Below are 17,738 nucleotides of genomic sequence, written 5' to 3'. Positions count from 1 at the left end.
AATAAGTTTCTGTCTTACTCAGTTATTTATATCTTTTGCATATTTTTCCCAATAATACAATTTAAAAAGTTTGATGAAGAAAAATTTCAGAACAAATACATGAGGAAGAGAACAAAAGCTACTCATATAGTTTCAGTACTCAGTGATAACTGCCTTTGATATCATGGCATATTTATTTCATAAGGACATCGTTCCAAGTCCTGTTTTCTCCTCGGTGAGTTAGAATCGACCCTGTAATTTGTGCCAGCCATTTGTATAAGGACAAGTGACACACGCCAGGCACTGACATGGCACAGGTAGTCCAAGTGAGGCATTAGGATGTTGACTGAAATAACGGGGCCATTCGTAGTCTAAGCAAAGCTTGGCCCTTGTCCCGTGTCACTGTGGCAATTCGAAGTTCAACAACAAATTGTCCATCTGATTTCTCCTTTCTTCATTTTTAGCTTTCGACTACATTACTGAACACACAGATCTGCCCTCAGAACAGGTTTTAACACACACAGATGTACGTGTCTCCGTATTAATGGCAACTCAGCTGGCTTGCCTGATGCCTTTTCCTAATGGCACATTGGGAAGGGACAGAGCCGTTGCCCAGCTTATGCAGAATAGCCAAAGGTCTGTGGGAACTAAAATGCTAGGGAGGAAACATCCCATCCTTGTGTGTTTTATTTCTGGCCGTGACGACATAAAGGAGTGGTCTGACTGTCGCTTTAGTTCCCCACCTCAGTAATCTCCATAAGCACCCCCAGATAAATATGATAAAAATAACAATAATCAACACAAAGAAGAAACCCTCATGTAATGAGGATAAAAGCTTCTCTAGAAAACTTTGCTATTTTTAACAAACAGAACAATCCAAGTGGAAATAGTTTTTATCATAGTCTCTTAGTGAGCCCCGCCCCCATCATCATTGTTCTACCACTCTTTCCACGGGATAACTGTCCCCAAGGCCCTCCTACCTAGGTGTTCACAACACCTCTGTGTTCATAACCTCCCTCCCCACGCCTTATCCACATTCCCATGTAAATACGTCAAAAAGCAGGGGATGAGGAGATGTTCTGTCACCAAGAGGATGAAGACGGGATACGAGGTCAAAGATGTCTCAAAATTTAAACAGGATAAATTTTTCTTGCTTAAAAAAAAGTGGAGAAAGGACTTCTGTCTTCTGGGGCCACATTTAAGGAGCTTGGAAGTCACCACACCATGCCAACAACAAGTAATAAGCTGAACAGTTTGAAAGACCAGCAGCTCTGTTTGGATCTGTAAGAGAAGGGAGGACCCAGGGCAGACTGCTGTCCCCGGGACCAGAGAAACAGGTGACAACAGGAGTTCCTGCATCTGGGAGCAGAGACTCAGGAGTGACGTTGCCATGGGAACCAGCGCCCCGGTGGGAAAACAACCTGAACTGTAATTGATGGATTGTTGGAAGCTCAGCGCAGACGACTCGGAGAGTTCAGAAGTCCAGGAGGACCCAGTTGTTGGGGTCCCCCACAACACTGTGACATTGCCTATGGCAGTTCAGTCAGGTCCCCACAGTAAATATGGAAGAAAAATGCCCTCAGGCTTCTGGCAAGGGGAGGGGGGAAAGAAAGCATTTTAAAATCAGCCAGAGCACTCTGTTCTTAACAAAACCTGTCCTGGGGTGCCGGGGTGGTGCAGTCGGTTAAGCTTCTGACTTTGGCTCAGGTCATGATGTCATGGTTCATGGGTTCGAGCCCTGCATCGGCCTCTGTGCTGACAGCCCCGGAGCCTGAAGCCTGCTTCAGATTCTGTGTCTCTCTCTCTGTCTGCCCCTCCCCTGCTTGTGCTCTGTCTCTCTCTCTCTCTCCCCCTCTCAAAACTAAATAAAGATTTTAAAAAGGAGAAAAGACCTGTCCTCAGTGGAAGCTAGTTAATCAGAGCCTAACCTGGTAGGGTATTGTCACAGCCCAACTGACCAGGAAAGAGAAATCCCCAACTCCAGCTGGCACTAGTCTTCCACACGGGAAGGGGACACACCCAAGTCCAGATCACTGTAGCCATCCTGTCCCACCTAGAGAGGAAGGAAAAAAATGTGAGAAACACTTGTGAAGTTCACATCCCAGAGGCACAGACTCACTTAAGACTGAGACCTAATCATAGGATTAAAGTACACTTCCTTGTCTTGCCACCACCCCATTACTGAAGTCCTATTTATAGCAGTTTCTGAGATGCCTGGGTGGCTCAGTTGGTTAAGCGTCCGAATTCGGCTCAAGCATGATCTCATGGTTTGTGAGTTCAAGCCCCACATTGGGCTCTGTGCTGACAGCTCAGAGCCTAGAGCCTCCCTCTCTCTCTGTTCCTCCCCCACTTGCGCGTGCGTGCATGCACTCTTTCTCTCAAAAATAAACATTTAAAAAAAATTAGATAGCTGTTAATGGCAGTTTCTCTCGCCCAAGTCTGGCAATGAAAAAAATTACCAAATGTAAAAAATTATCAAAAAAATTACAAGGCATACCAAAAGGCAAAAACTCAATTTGAAGAGACAAAGCAAGCCTGAGAACCAGACATAACAGGGATGTTAGAATTACCTAATTGGGAATTTAAAATAACTCTGATTAATTTGTGAAGGGCAATAATGGAGGAAGTAGACAGCAGGCAAGTACAGATGGGCAATGAACAGAGAGACAGAAATCCTAAGAAAGAACCAAAAAGAAATTCTTTTTTTTTCCAATATATGAAATTTATTGTCAAATTGGTTTCCATACAACACCCAGTGCTCATCCCAAAAGGTGCCCTCCTCAATACCTATCACCCACCCGCCCCTCCCTCCCACCCCCCATCAACCCTCAGTTTGTTCTCAGTTTTCAAGTCTGTTATGATTTGGCTCTCTCCCACTCTAACCTCTTTTTTTTTTTTTTTCCTTCCCCTCCTCCATGGGTTTCTGTTAAGTTTCTCAGGATCCACATAAGAGTGAAAACATATGGTATCTGTCTTTCTCTATATGGCTTATTTCACTTAGCATCACACTCTCCAGTTCCATCCATGTTGCTACAAAGGGCCATATTTCGTTCTTTCTCATTGCCACGTAGTACTCCATTGTGTATGTAAACCACAATTTCTTTATCCATTCATCAGTTGATGGACATTTAGGCTCTTTCCCTAATTTGGCTATTGTTGAGAGTGCTGCTATAAACATTGGGGTACAAGTGCCCCTATGCATCAGTACTCCTGTATCCCTTGGGTAAATTCCTAGCAGTGTTATTGCTGGGTCATAGGGTAGGTCTATTTTTAATTTCCTGAGGAACCTCCACACTGTTTTCCAGAGTGGCTGCACCAATTTGCATTCCCACCAACAGTGCAAGAGGGTTCCCGTTTCTCCACATGCTCTCCAGCATCTATAGTCTCCTGATTTGTTCATTTTCACCACTCTGACTGGCGTGAGGTGATATCTGAGTGTGGTTTTGATTTATATTTCCCTGATGAGGAGCGACGTTGAGCATCTTTTCATGTGCCTGTTGGCCATCCGGATGTCTTCTTTAGAGAAGTGTCTATTCATGTTTTCTGCCCATTTCTTCACTGGGTTATTTGTTTTTCGGGTGTGGAGTTTGGTGAGTTCTTTATAGATTTTGGATACTAGCCCTTTGTCCGATATGTCATTTGCAAATATCTTTTCCCATTCCGTTGAGAACCAAAAAGAAATTCTAATGATAAAAAACACTGCAACAGAAGTAAAGAATGGCTTTGATGGGCTTATTAGTAGACTGTACACAACTGAAGAAAGAATCTCAGAGCTAAAGGATGTACCAAACCTTCAAAAAAACAAAAAGAACAAAGACCAAACAAAACAGAAGAGAATATCCAAGGACTTTGGGACAACTACTAAAGGTGTAACATATGTATAATGGTAATACCCAAAGGAGAATAAAGAGAGAAAGGAATAGAAGAAATGTTTGAAACAATGATAACTGAGAATTTCCCCAAATTAACATCAGAAACCCAACCACAGATCCAGGAAGCTTAAGGAATACCAAGCAGGATAAATGCAATAAATAAATAAATAAACAAACAAACAAAAAAACAAATAAAAAACAAAAAAAACCAAAAAAAATCCCTACACCCCAGCATATCCTTTTCAGATTATAGAAAATAAAAAAAAAAAAAATGAAAGAAACCAGAGGAAAATACTTTTTCTGTAGAAGAACAAAGACAAAAGTTAAATCTGACCTCTCAGAAACCATGCAAGGAAGAAGACAATGGAAGGAAATATTTAAAGTGTTAGAAAAAAAACCCTACCAACCTAGAATTTTGTACCCAGAGAAATTATCCTTCAAAAGTGAAGAAGAGGGATGCCTGGGTGGCTCAGCTGGTTAAGCGTCCAACTTCAGCTCAGGTCATGATATCACAGTTCATGAGTTTGAGCTCTTCATCGGGCTCTGTGCTGACAGCTCAGAGCCTGGAGCCTGCTTTGGAATTTGTGACTCCTTTCTCTCTGCTCCTCTTCTCCCCTACTCACGCTTTGTCTCTCTCTGTCTGTCAAAAGACAAATAAACATTAAAAAAACTTTTTTTAAGTAAAGGAGAAATACTTTCTCAGACAAAAATTGAGGGGAACTTGTTGCTGGTAGACCTACCTTGCAAGAAATGTTAAAACAAATTCTTCAGAGAAAAAGAGTATAATATAATTAGCTCAGAAACTTGTATCTATATAAAGAAGAATATCAAGCAAGAAATAAGTGAAGGTAAAATAAAAACTTTTATTTTTCACTTATTTTCATTGTGTGTGTGTGTGTGTGTGTGTGTGTGTGTGTGTGTGTGTATGTGTGTGTGAAATGAATGACAGCAGTGATACACAGGACAAGATGAAGAGATTAAGATTATTTTGTTATTGGGTCACCTGGGTGGTTCAGTCAGTTAAGCATCTGACTCTTGGTTTTGGCTCAGATCATTTCCTGTGTCTTCATGGGTTCAAGCCCTATATCAGGCTCTGTGCTGGCAGTGTGGAGCCTGCTTGGGATTCTCTCTCTCTCTTTCTCTCTCTCTCTCTGCCCTTCCCCCACTCATGCTTTATTTATATTTTTTGATAAAACTCACATTTTATTTATAAATAAATAAAACTTTAAAAAAATATATTATTTTTTTATTGTAAGGTATTCATGCTACTATGAAGTGGTATAATGTTATTTGAAAGTGGACTTGGATTAAATGTATGTGGCGAATTCTTGGGTCACCACTTAAAAAGGAAAAAACAGTGTATGATATGCTAAGGAAGGAGAGAAAGTGGAATCATCTAAAATGGCTCAGTTAAAACCACAAAAAGCAGAAAAAGAGTGGAAGACAAAAATAGGAACAAATAAGGCAACAAATAGAATATAGTAATGAATATGGTAGATATAATCCAACTATAGCAGTAATCACTTTGAATGTCAGTGGTCAACATGCACCAATGAGAAGATAGAGATTGTCAGAGTGGGCCAAAAAACACAACCAACTACATATTGTCTATAAGAAACCCATTTTAAATATGAGCGCACGTATAGATTGAAAGTAAATGGATGTGGAAAATATACCGTGCTAACACTAATTAGAAGAAGGCAGGAGTAGCTGGATTAATGTCAGACAGAGCAGACTTCCAAGTAAGGAAAGTTACCAGGGAAAAGAAGAGCATTGCATTATGACAAAAGGGTCAATTACCCACAAGACCTAACAGTTCTTAACAGTGCATAGCAGTGTGCTCTGAACAACAGAGCATTGTACTCATAAAAGAGCAAATCCACCATCCACGAGAGCATTACCCCATTATGACAGTTGGAGACTTCAACATCCCTGCCTCAAAAATGGACGGGTCTGTCAGGCAGAAAATCAGTAAGGACGTAGCTGAACTCAACTCCATCAATCATAGGTAGACACCTATGAACTATCGAACAACAACAGAATACACATTTTTCTCAAGCTCACATGTCACATTCACCAAGACAGACCACATTCTGAAACACAAAACACACCTTACCAAATTAAAAAAAAAAAAATCAATTCATACATTGTCTGCTCTTAGACCACAGTGGAATTAAACTAGAAATTAATGACAGAAAGGTAACTGGAAAATCCTCAAATGTGTGGATGTTAAACAACACGTTTCTCAATGACACATGAGTCAAAGATGTTAAAAATTGTTTTGAACTCGGATGTTAACTAGATTTATTGTGGTGATCATTTCACAATATACACATATACTGAATCATTATGTTGTAACCTGAAACTAATACCGTGTTATCTGTTGATTATACCTCAATTAAATATTTTGAACTAAATAAAAATGAAAACAAGATCAAAATTTGGGGAATGCAGTGAAAGCAGTGCTAGGAGGGAAATTTATAGTATTGAATGGGAATGTTAGAGGAGAAGAAAGATCTGAAATACATAATCTAAGTTTCCACCTTAGGAAACTAGAAAAAGAAGAAAAGAAATAATAAGAATTAGAACAAAAATCAATGAAATTGAAAACAGGAAATCAGTAGAGAATATCACCAAAACTAAAAGCTGGTTTTTTGAAATGATCAATAAAATTGATACGCCTCTAGCCAGGCTAAATAAGGGGGAAAAAAAAAGAGAGGACACAAATTACTAATGTCAGAAATAAAAGAGGGCATATCACTACAAATCCCATGGAAACTAAAAGTATAATAAAGGAATACTGTGAACAACTCCATGCCCACAGATTTGATAACCAAGATGAAATGGACCAATTCGTTGAAAGATTCATCTGTCACATCTACCAAAACTCACACAAGAAGAAACAGATCATCTGAAAGGTCTATATCTATTAAAGAAATTCAATTAATAATTAGTAACCTTTCAAAAATAGAAAGCATCAAGCCCAGTGGGTTCACTGGTGAACTCTACCAAACATTTAAGGAAGATACTATACCGGTTTCTACAATCTCTTCCGAATCTTCTTCCAAAGAGAAAATACTTCCTAAATCATTCTATGAGGCCAGTATTACCCTGATACCAAAATAAGATAAAGGTATTATAAGAAGAGAAAACTATAGACCTATAACTCTCCTGAACATAAATGTAGAAATTCTCAAAAAAAAAAAATATTAGCCAATTGAATCCAAAAAAGTATAGAAAGAATTATACACCATGGTCAAGTGGAATTTTTCCCAGGTATGCAAGGCTGGTTCAACATTCAAAAATCAATTAATGTAATCTATTCCATCAGCAGACTAAAAAAGAAAAATCACATGGTCATATTAATAGGTGCAGAAAAAGCCATTGGTAAAATCCAATACCCATTCGTAATAAAAATTCTCAATAACCAGGACTAAAGGGGAACTTTCTCAACTTGATAAAGACTATCTACAAGAAACCTACAGCTAGCATAATTAATGAATGGTGAGAAACTCGGAGCTTTCCCACTCAGATTAGGTACAAGGCAAAGATGTCCCCTTTTGGGCATTCCTTTTCAACTCAGACTGGAAGTCTGTGAAATGCAATTAGACAAGAAAAGGAATTAAAAGGTATACAAATTGGCAAGGAAGACATAAAATTGTCCTTTATTGCAGATAATGTGATCATTATCTATCAAGAAAATCCAAGAGACTTGACAAAAAAGACCTCTTAGAATTAATAAGCAATTATAGCAAGTAGTATTTGTTAGAAATGTAAATTCTCAGGTTCATGGAAACCTACTGAATCTGAAACTCGGCGGATAGGACTCTGTTTTAACAAACCCTCTCGGTGACTATAATACACACTTACGGCTAAGAAGCACTGGTGTAAGCTTTCTTTATGGTTCTTAATATGTCAACCCAGATGCCTTTCATAATCTGACTTTATAGAATTGGTGCTTACATTCGTTGTTACAAAATTAGGCATCTTCAGGGACGCCTGGGTGGTTCAGTCGGTTAAGCGGCTGACTTCGGCTCAGGTCACGATCTCGCGGTCCGTGAGTTCGAGCCCCACGTCGGGCTCTGTGCTGACTGCTCAGAGCCTGGAGCCTGTTTCAGATTCTGTGTCTCCCTCTCTCTCTGACCCTCCCCCGTTCATGCTCTGTCATTCTCTGTCTCAAAAATAAATAAACGTTAAAAAAAAATTAAAAGAAAAATTAGGCATCTTCAATTTATTTTAAGCAAAATTGAGAAGTGGTCAAATTTGTTTTTGTCATCCTGTCACCTCTTTTCATCAACCCATTTTCTTGTCTTGCTTTTATCTCCCAGGTCCCTCTTTGCTGAAACTCAAGGAACTTCTCCTTTAGGGTTAAAGGCCCCTGATTAGAGGCCCCTAAGGAATAAAATCTAAAAATACAAAATCTCTAATTATAAAATATAGGGCATTAGCAGACTAATTAGGGAGGGCAGTGGGGATGGCATTGACTATGACCTTTCCAGAGTCCACATACTGCATCCAAAGACAGATGCCCTTTCCCCTGGCCTTAGAAGAGGAGGACCCCCTTCCCTTGACTGTCTGGTTCTCAAGAAGGCTGATGCTGTTTCAGAAGACCTGGGAATCCCTTCATTACAGATGCCCTGATTGGGTACTTTTTCGTCTCCTCCATGTTTTTCCTACACCCTTTCTCCCAGTTGCACCTGTTCATTTTTTCATCCACATGGTATTTTTCAGCCTGTAACATTCCCTGTGAAACAATGCAAAGATTTGATGAGTATTTAGAGATCACTTGGGCTTCCCCAGGGAGTCAGCTCTCTCCTGAGGGGATTAGATGGAAATGAGTCATACTTGGCTGGCGTCTCCTAGTCCTGAGGTTTACTTTAAACTGATTACCAAAATTCATTCTCCTACTCTGTCCTACTGTGTGTTCCTAGGGCAAAAAAAAAAAAAAAAAAAAAAGTGGTCCACAGTTCCATCTATCCAAGAATCCCATTTACCTAAGTGATAGTGGATTGAGTTTAAACCAAATGCATAGCCTTGAGTCTTAAATAGTCTCCCTTTCCTCTCTTCACACACGTGCTCAGAGACAGATAGATGCACATATACACCCACAAAGGTCACTGAGGCTCTCTGAGCCCTGCACACATGTGATGGACAAACTCAGCAAAAACCCGCAATTATGTGTTGTTACTGAAAATCCCTACGTTTGGCATTTTCTTTCACAATGTTTTGAGCTGCCTGAGTGAGCCAAATTCTCCCTTTTGAGTTGTCAGAACTCAGCAGGTTTAGTAAAATTGCTCCTAAATAGGATGCTGTCTGGTTGAGGGGACTCACAGAACATTCCAGTAGAAGCAGGTAGATCACAATATCTCAAGTGTGGAATGAAAATCCTTTGAAACATGGACTGATGAGTTAAACATGAATGTGCTTTATAGTCCGCTAATTATGCCCAGAGTTTTAGGGAGCTGGGAGAAGTGCACAGCTGAATCCTCAGAAAGATTTCTCTTCATAAGCAAAGTGAAAGAGTTGAAGCGGGTATCTAGGTATTGAGCCATTCTCCACTCCAACTCCGGCTCTCTTGTTGAGTGAAAGGCCATTTGGGGAAGGATTCTAATTAATACAATTGGCCGCCTTTCTGATTAGACCACCAGAAAATTACTCTACTACCAACAGCTAAATATTCTTTGTAGGGAAAGTAAAAAACACTAATGATAGTGTTCATCCTGAGATAACTACAAAAATATTGTCAATGCCACCTCTGAGCCAGCAGTTCAACTACAGAAGTCAGGCAATCCTGAATTACTGTTCCACAGCAACTATAGTTCAGTCAACTCAGCAAGGCTTGTCATAGATGAGGACAATACTCTATATTATTGTGGCTGAGAGATGTGCAAGTATTTTATTTATATCCAAGCTGTGGAAAGCTATATTTCATAGTTTTCTTTTCGGAAATGTGGTCATTAGAGACTGACAAAAGTCCTTCTGAACCACTGAAAATACACACTTTGATACGTGGATAAACATTCATGCAGCTCATAACTTTGCATTCATAAGGTCATAATGGCCTCCAGGACAATAAATACTGAAAATCCTCTATTCTTCCTTAAGGAACATCCAAAATTTGAAATTTTGAGCAATATAATCCCAGCAATCAGGGTACCAGGACAAATAGAAGAGGAGATAGTGTACTATCTACAAAATGGAGTGTACTACAAAATGGAGGATATACCCTCATGTAAACATTCATGAAACTTACTCTGGTATGTTGATGATGATTGAATTTGTTGTTTTAAATGTAAATGGTCTACAAATCTTGGTTTGATCTGAAGCTTTTTTTTCCTCGGTAGAAAAAATTCCTTGAATGAGAAATGATGAGAAAAGTTAGAAACAAGATCAAGGTGCTCATTTCAGTAAACATTTTGGAAAAATTTGTCAGATGCCAAAACATACTAATGAAGTTGAATGACAAAAACTAGTCACTACCCCCCTCATCACTTTATGGAACGTAATATTGGAAATCCTGCCATAGCAATTAGGCAAGAAAAAGACATAAAAGGCATCCAAATTGGAAAGGAAGAAGTAAAACTGTCACTATTTGCAGATGACATGTCCATAGCTTATATAGAGAAAACCCTGAAGACTCCACCAAAAAACTGTTAGAGCTAATAAATTAATTCAGTAAAGTTGCAGGATACAAGATCAATATATAGAAATCTGTTTCTATACACTAACGTTGATGTAACAGAAATTAAGAAATTAAGAAAAGAATTCCATTTACAGTGACATCAAAAAGAAGAAAATACCTAGGAATAAATTTAAACAAGGAGGTAAAAGACCTGTACTCTGAAAACTATAAGACATTGATGGAAGAAATTGAAGATGACACAAATAAATGGGAAGTTATGCTGTGTTCGTGGATTGGGAGAATTAATATTGTTAAAATGTCCATACTATGTAAAACAATCTATGGATTCAGTGCAATTCCTATCAAAATACCAATGACATTTTTCAAAGAACTAGAACAAATAATCCTAAGGAACCACAAAAGACCCTGAATAACCAAAGTAATCTAGAGGAAAAAAAAGAACATAGATGGAGGTATCACAGTTTCAGATTTCAAACTATACCATAAAGTTATCATAATCAAAACAGGACGATACAGGCACAAAAACAGACATACAGACCAATAAAACAGTAGAGGGAGCCCAGAAATAAACCCACACTTATATGGTCAGTTAATCTATGGCAAAGGAGGCAAGAACATACCATGGGGAAAAGATACTCTCTTCAACAAATTGTCCTGGGAAAACTGGACAGCTACATGCAAAAGAATGAAACTGGATGATTTCCTTACACCATATTCAAAAATTAGCTCAAAATGGATTAAAGGCTTAAATGTAAGACCTGAAACCATACAATTCCTAGATGGAATTTTTTTTTTTTTTTGGATTTGTTTTCTCAGGCAAGAGCAACAAAAGCAAAAATAAACAAGTGGGACCATATCAAACTAAAAAGGTTTTGCAGTGAAGGAAACCACCAGTAAAATGAAAAGGCAACCTACCGAAGGGAGAAGATATTCATAAATGATGTATCAAACAAGAGGTTAATATCTAAAATGTATAAAGAACTCATACAACCTAAAATAAATTAAAAAAACAATCTGATTTAAAAATGAGCAGAGGTCCTAGATAGTCACTTTCCAAAGAAATACAGATATCCAATAGGCACATGAAAAGATGCTAAACATTACTAACCATCAGGAAAATGCAAATCAAAACCACAGTGAGATATCACCTCACACCAGTCAGAATGGCTGCTATCCAAAAGACAAGATATAACAAGTGTTGTTGAGGGCATGGAAATAAAGGGAACCCTTGTGCACTGTTGGTAGGAATGTAAATTGGTGCAACCACTGTGGAAAACAGTATGGTGGTTCCTCAAAAAATTAAAAATTGAACTACCCTATGGTCCAGCAATTTCACATCTAGGTGTTTATCCAAAGAAAATTAAGACAATAATTTTAAAAGACATATGCACCCCTGTGTTCATCACAACATTATTTACCATAGCCAAGATATGGAATCACCCCAAATGTCCATTGATAGATAAATGGACAAAGAAGAGGTGGAATGTTACTCAGCCATAAAAAAATAATGAAATCTTGCCATATACAATAACATGGATGGACCCACAGGGTATTTATGCTAAGTGAAATAAATAAGGCAGAGAAAGACAAGTGCCATGATTTCACCCATACATGGAATCTGAAAAACAAAACAAACAAAACAACAGAAGCGGACTCATAGATTCAGAGAACAGACTGATGGTTGCCAGAGGGGAACAAAGTGGGAGATGGATGAAAGTGGTAAAGGGGATTAAGAAGGACAGTCCTCTAGCTACAAAATAAGTAAGACATGGGGATATAAATTACAGCACAGGGAATATAGCCAATAATATCGTAACAGATTTGTAGAGTGACAGATGGTAACTTAGAATTATTGTAGTGACCATTTCATAGTATATATAAATATCGGATCACTATATTGTACCCCTGAAACTAATGTAATATTGTGTGTCAATTATTCTTCAATTTAAAAAGTTGTAATTTCCCATTTGGTTGATACATTTATCCCTCCAGTCCAGAAAATTGTTTGATATTGACACCAGGATGAAATGAACCTAATCCTAATGGTCTAGCTATCTGTTATTCAAAATGTATTAAATGTGTTATACTGGTTCTTACCTATTTATCAGAGAAGAAAGAGTTATCCCTGGTGACAGAGAGATAGAAACTGCCCCAAACCAGATGTGACACTAACAAGGAAGAGATGAAAGGTGAAATCAGAACGTTAAAAGATACAACCTGTGACCAAAAAAACCACAACTGAATCAGAATTGTACAACCACGATGAGCCAAGAGAAGAAAAAAGAAAAGAGGTTAAAAAAAAAAACAAAAACAACTCACTAATAGTAAGTAAATAAGAAGAGATGAAAGGTGAAATCAGAAAGTTAAAAGATACAACCTGTGACCAAAAAACACAACTGAATCAGAATTGTACAACTACGATGAGCCAAGAGAAGAAAAAAGAAAAGAGGTAAAAAAAAAAAAATTCACTAATAGTAAGTAAACAAGAAAGCGATAACCGAAAGCAATACATTTCAGTAACTGATGGCTAAGCAGCTTTTGGTTCATAGCTCTGCCCCTATTCTCCACCCCCTTAAAAACATACCTTAAAGGAAATGAAATCAGGAGAAGAAAATAAAAGGGAAAAGGGAACCATAGGGCTGCTTCCCTGTGTAGATGATGGTTCATGTCTGGGTTCTGAATTGGAGGGATGATCTAAAATCTGTGGGACCACTCCATCAGAATGGTGTATGTCCCAGGAATGTGGAGCAAATCATGGTTTAGGATACTCAACTTATTCTCAGAAGAATGAGTAGCACCCAAATTCTCAAAGACTGGACATCACCTCACTGAGCTGTCCGTCTCGTCCCATTCCATCAGGCTCTAAAAGAGTTGACAGAGCACAAACCCTTGAGTGAAGGGGAAAATAACCCGGCCCCCAAAATGGTAGCAAAAGGCTCATGGAATCACCTTCAGGACAGCTAGAGGTAGTGTGTCAGACAGGAAGATAGCATGCAAAGGGAAAGCACAGGCTCACACTCGAAGAAAGGGAAACGTAAGGAACAGACACAGATTCCTCACAATGGCTTAATAAGAGTATAACTTACACTCTCAGAACTTAATAAGAGTATAAACAGTTTTAAATAGCTTAAAGACAAAGTGATAGAATAAGAGTGAAATGCAAAGGAAAATTGAATGGTAATAAATCAAGAACAAAAACAACATTCACGCAGAAATGATATATAAATTTAAAATGTGAATGTATATAAGAGATCCTGTTGAAAAATCTGTTAACTCACAATAAAGACTTCATATGATCACAGTAAATACAGATGAAAGACAAAGAAATTAAGGACAGAGAGAATCTAGAAGATACAGAGACACTCAAATATTTCATAATCTAAAGATGATGAATGGAGTCCCTGAACAGAGATTCTAACAAATGGAACAGAGGCGTCTTGAATGATGTAAGGAAACTCTCCTACAAACAACTAAAGGGCCAAGCCTACTCCAGCAGATATAACACAGAATCCTCAAGACCCAAACGCGTTGTGGTTAAGCTGTTAAACCCCGAGGATGAAGAAAGAATTCTCCAGGTGTCAAACTAGAAAAAGCCAATTTTCTGCAAGAGAGAAAAAAACCAAGCCGGCTTCGGATTTCTCCATTGCCACATTCAGTGCCATGCTATCTGAAAATGGAGGAAGAAAGTGACCCAAGGAGGTTATATTCAGCCAAGATTCTGTGAAAATATAAAGACAACGGGGAGACGTGTCCAGACTTGAAGAACGAAAAGCAACTTGGAGATCTTTTTTTGAAGAAAATAATAGATAATTAGGTTCGGCCAGCAAAAAAATTATCAAGATAACCTAGATCCGGAGAATTCATGGTAAAATGACTGGTGAGAAACATAGGTGTGTTTACACATGGAACTGATCCTCAAGTCTGTGAATTAATGTTACAAATAGGATATGTATGTCACAACTAGAACAAAAGAAAAATAAGTAAACACATAGGAAATATAGGGAGCCAGAGATAGAAAAAAAGTAGGAACATACTTTATATTCTCATCTTTATCAGTTAGAAGTCAGTCAGTTATACCAGGTAATTTAAAATGCAAATACATAATTATTCCAATCTCTTAATATTTTATATATATATATATATATATATATATATATATATATATACACCTTGAAATGATCATTTAAGACATATTAATTATAACAGTGCAGAAGCTTTTAAGTTTACCAATTCTTTCTCTTTCATGTCTAATGCTCAACCATAATCAAAATTTATACTTTTTTTCTTAAAAAATAGTACCTTGGGTATGGTCCCATCTTATAAAAGTCTGTGCATATAGATCTTAAAAGGTGATACAATAGTGTTCATCTGTTGTTAATAAAGATTATTTCTAGATTGTGAGTCATTTTATTAAACTTTAATATTTGTAATTATTTGCATTTAAAAATTATTCTAAGTCATTATACTTTGTCTTCTGAAAACAGTGCATTTTCTTAAAACCTAGAAACATTCTGCCAAAAATGGTCATTTGTAGGTGATACAAGTATTTGGAATTATTTTCTTCTTGGTATTCTTTTTTAATTTTTTTTTTTAATTTTTAATGTTTATTTATTATTGAGAGATGGAGAGACACAGAATGTGAGCAGGGGAGGGGTAGAGAGAGGGGGAGACATAGAATCTGAAGTAGGCTCCAGGCTCTGAGCTGTCAGCACGGAGCCCGACGCGGGGCTCGAACCCTTGAACCGTGAGATCATGACCTGAGCTGAAGTCAGCCACTTACCCGACTGAACCACCCAGGACCCCTCCAAATATGTCTTAATGGTTAGTTGTAGAAGCCACTGGCTCATGGGGAACATATATTTATGGGAATGACTTAAGGGACAAGTTTCTTTCCACTAGAAGGCATAGAACACACAGGTCTGGGCACCCCGTGAATGAGGACGGGAGAGATACCTTTTGAAAACGATGGTACTTTGGGACTCAGACATTTTTTAACAGCTTTATTGGGATGTCATTGACACGTAATAATATTCACTCTTTCAGGGTGAACAGTTCAGTTGCTTTTAGTGTACTCCCCAAGTTGTGAAACCATCAGCACTGTGTGATTCCAGCATCACCCCCAAAAGAAACCTCCATTCCTCTCTCCCACAGCCCCGGGCAACTGCGAATGTCCTTTCTGTCTCTCTAGATTTGCTTATTCTGGACATTTCATATCAATGGAATCATACAAATGTGGTCTTTCTGACTGGCTTCCTTCGCTCAGCATGTTTTTAAGGTTCACCCACATTGTAGCATGTATCAGCATTTCATCTCTTTTTAATGCCGAGTAATGTCCATTGTACGGATATATCACATTTTGTTTAGCCATTCATCACTTGATGAACATTCTGGTTGTTTCTACATCTTGGCTATCATGAAGAATGCTGCTGTGAACATTCATTAGCAAGTTTTTATGGGGACATATGTTTTCATTTTGGAGGTTTATACCTAGGGATGGAATTGCTGGATTATATGGTAACTGTGTGTTGAAGCTCAAACATCTAAACTTGGCTCTTTCTCTTTGTTCCCAGGCGGAAATGGTGCATAGTGCTTTCCAGGCCCAGCGGGCTTTCCTTCTGATGGCCTCTCAGTACCAACAACCCCAAGAGGTGAGAGTGTATTTCGAGAGGCAAGGCGGCCTAGAGAATGGTTAGTGTAAGACAGACAACAAGGAGGCAGCAGAACCATTTACTCTGAGAGACATCCCCAAAGTGAGACGTGTAGCATATAGGTCTGTCTTCTGGTGTGGAACATTTCTTCTGTCTTCATAATCTTTTCATGGCCAAATTCATACTATTACAATTGACATCACCAGGTTAAAAAGTCAATCTCTTTATGTCTTCTGTAGCCTCTTCTTTTTCTTTGATTGAAATGTAGTTGACACATACAATGTTATATTAGTTTCAGGTGTATAACATAGTGAATTGACAATTCTGCACATCACCCGGATAAATGTAGTTACCCTGTCTCACCGTGATCAGGGGCGCCTGGGTGGCTCAGTCGGTTAAGCGTCTGACTTCAGCTCAGGTCGTGATCTCGTGGTTCGTGAGTTTTAGCCCCGCGTCAGGCTCTGTGCTGACAGCTCAGAGCCTGGAGCCTGCTTCGGATTCTGGGTCTCGCTCTCTCTCTGCCTCTCTCCAGCTTGCTCTCTCTCTCTCTCTCTCTGTCTCTCTCTCTCTCAAAAATGAATAAACATTAAAAAAAGAAGATGTGATCAGGTAGATAACCAGATAGATACATAGACAGACACACACCATGGAATATTAGCCATAGAAGAGGGCCTATTCTTTTTGCCAGTCTCACAATCGTTTTATTAACTAAGAAAGACTTTACCACTGATTTTTAGTTCGTATTTTGTGCTACTTTGTTATCAAACCTGTTCACATCTGTCATCATCTATAAATTGCCTGTATGAATTCGATTACCTTTGATTTCATAGTTGGCATAGATATAGGCTGTCAACGCTTCTTAAATGTATTGTGTATGTGGATAGTTAGGGAATGTCAGTGCAGTCTCTAACAACTTTTAACCTAACATCACATTGCTACATAAGGCCCAGAGTAAACTTTCATATAAAAATAATAGTGGATGTGGGGCGCCTGGGTGGCTCAGTTGGTTAAGCATGCGACTTCTGCTCAGGTTATGATCTCACAGTTCGCAGGTTCCAGCCACGCTCAGGCTCTGAGCTGTGCTGACAGCTCAGAGCCTGGAGCCTGCTTCAGATTCTGTGTCTTCCTCTCTCTCTGCCCCTTCCCCACTCATGCTTGCACTCTCTCGCTCTCTCTCTCAAAAATAAATAAATATTAAAAATTAAAAAAACATAATAGTGGATGTTAAGAGCAAAGTGATGGCTGGAAGGGCTCCTTCTCATTCCCCAGGCCATTTAGAATTTACCACATTCTAAACCCAGCACCGCCTCCCCACCCCGCCCAAACCACAGACATTGTCTCATGTAAATAACATCGTGCTCTCTACCAAGGATTCGTAATAACAATGTTCTGGCCATATTGATTGTGTAGTGAATGAAATTATTCATTAAAAATAGATCTGCAGTCTTTAAGCATCTGACTTTGGCTCAGATCATGATCTCACGGTTTGTGAGTTCAAGTCCCACACCAGGTGAGCTCCAGCCCCGAATCGGGTGAGCCCCACTTCTCTGTCTCTATCTCTCACCTCCTCCATCTATCTTTCTCCCTCTGCCCCTC

The 17,738-nt window shown here is 38.7% G+C and overlaps 1 protein-coding gene across 3 annotated transcripts in view; it reads left to right on the top strand.

Moving 5' to 3' along the window:
- The window catches only part of LOC131513743 (RNA-binding protein 24), a 240,629-nt gene that overhangs the window by 127,141 nt on the left and 95,750 nt on the right, over nt 1-17,738 (top strand). For 2 of the 3 annotated variants that reach the window (XM_058732922.1, XM_058732924.1), the window contains one exon: nt 16,065-16,142. The exons of the other annotated variant lie outside the window; for it this stretch is intronic. In XM_058732922.1, coding sequence (XP_058588905.1) covers nt 16,065-16,142 — 78 coding nt within the window. The remainder of the gene's footprint in view (nt 1-16,064; nt 16,143-17,738) is intronic. 3 annotated transcript variants of the gene reach the window in all.

The sequence above is a fragment of the Neofelis nebulosa genome, chromosome 6 (genome assembly GCF_028018385.1).
Source record: "Neofelis nebulosa isolate mNeoNeb1 chromosome 6, mNeoNeb1.pri, whole genome shotgun sequence".
NCBI classification, from domain to species: Eukaryota; Metazoa; Chordata; class Mammalia; order Carnivora; family Felidae; genus Neofelis; species Neofelis nebulosa.
Note: the sequence above shows the minus strand (reverse complement) of the source record. Positions and strands in the feature narration are given on the sequence as shown.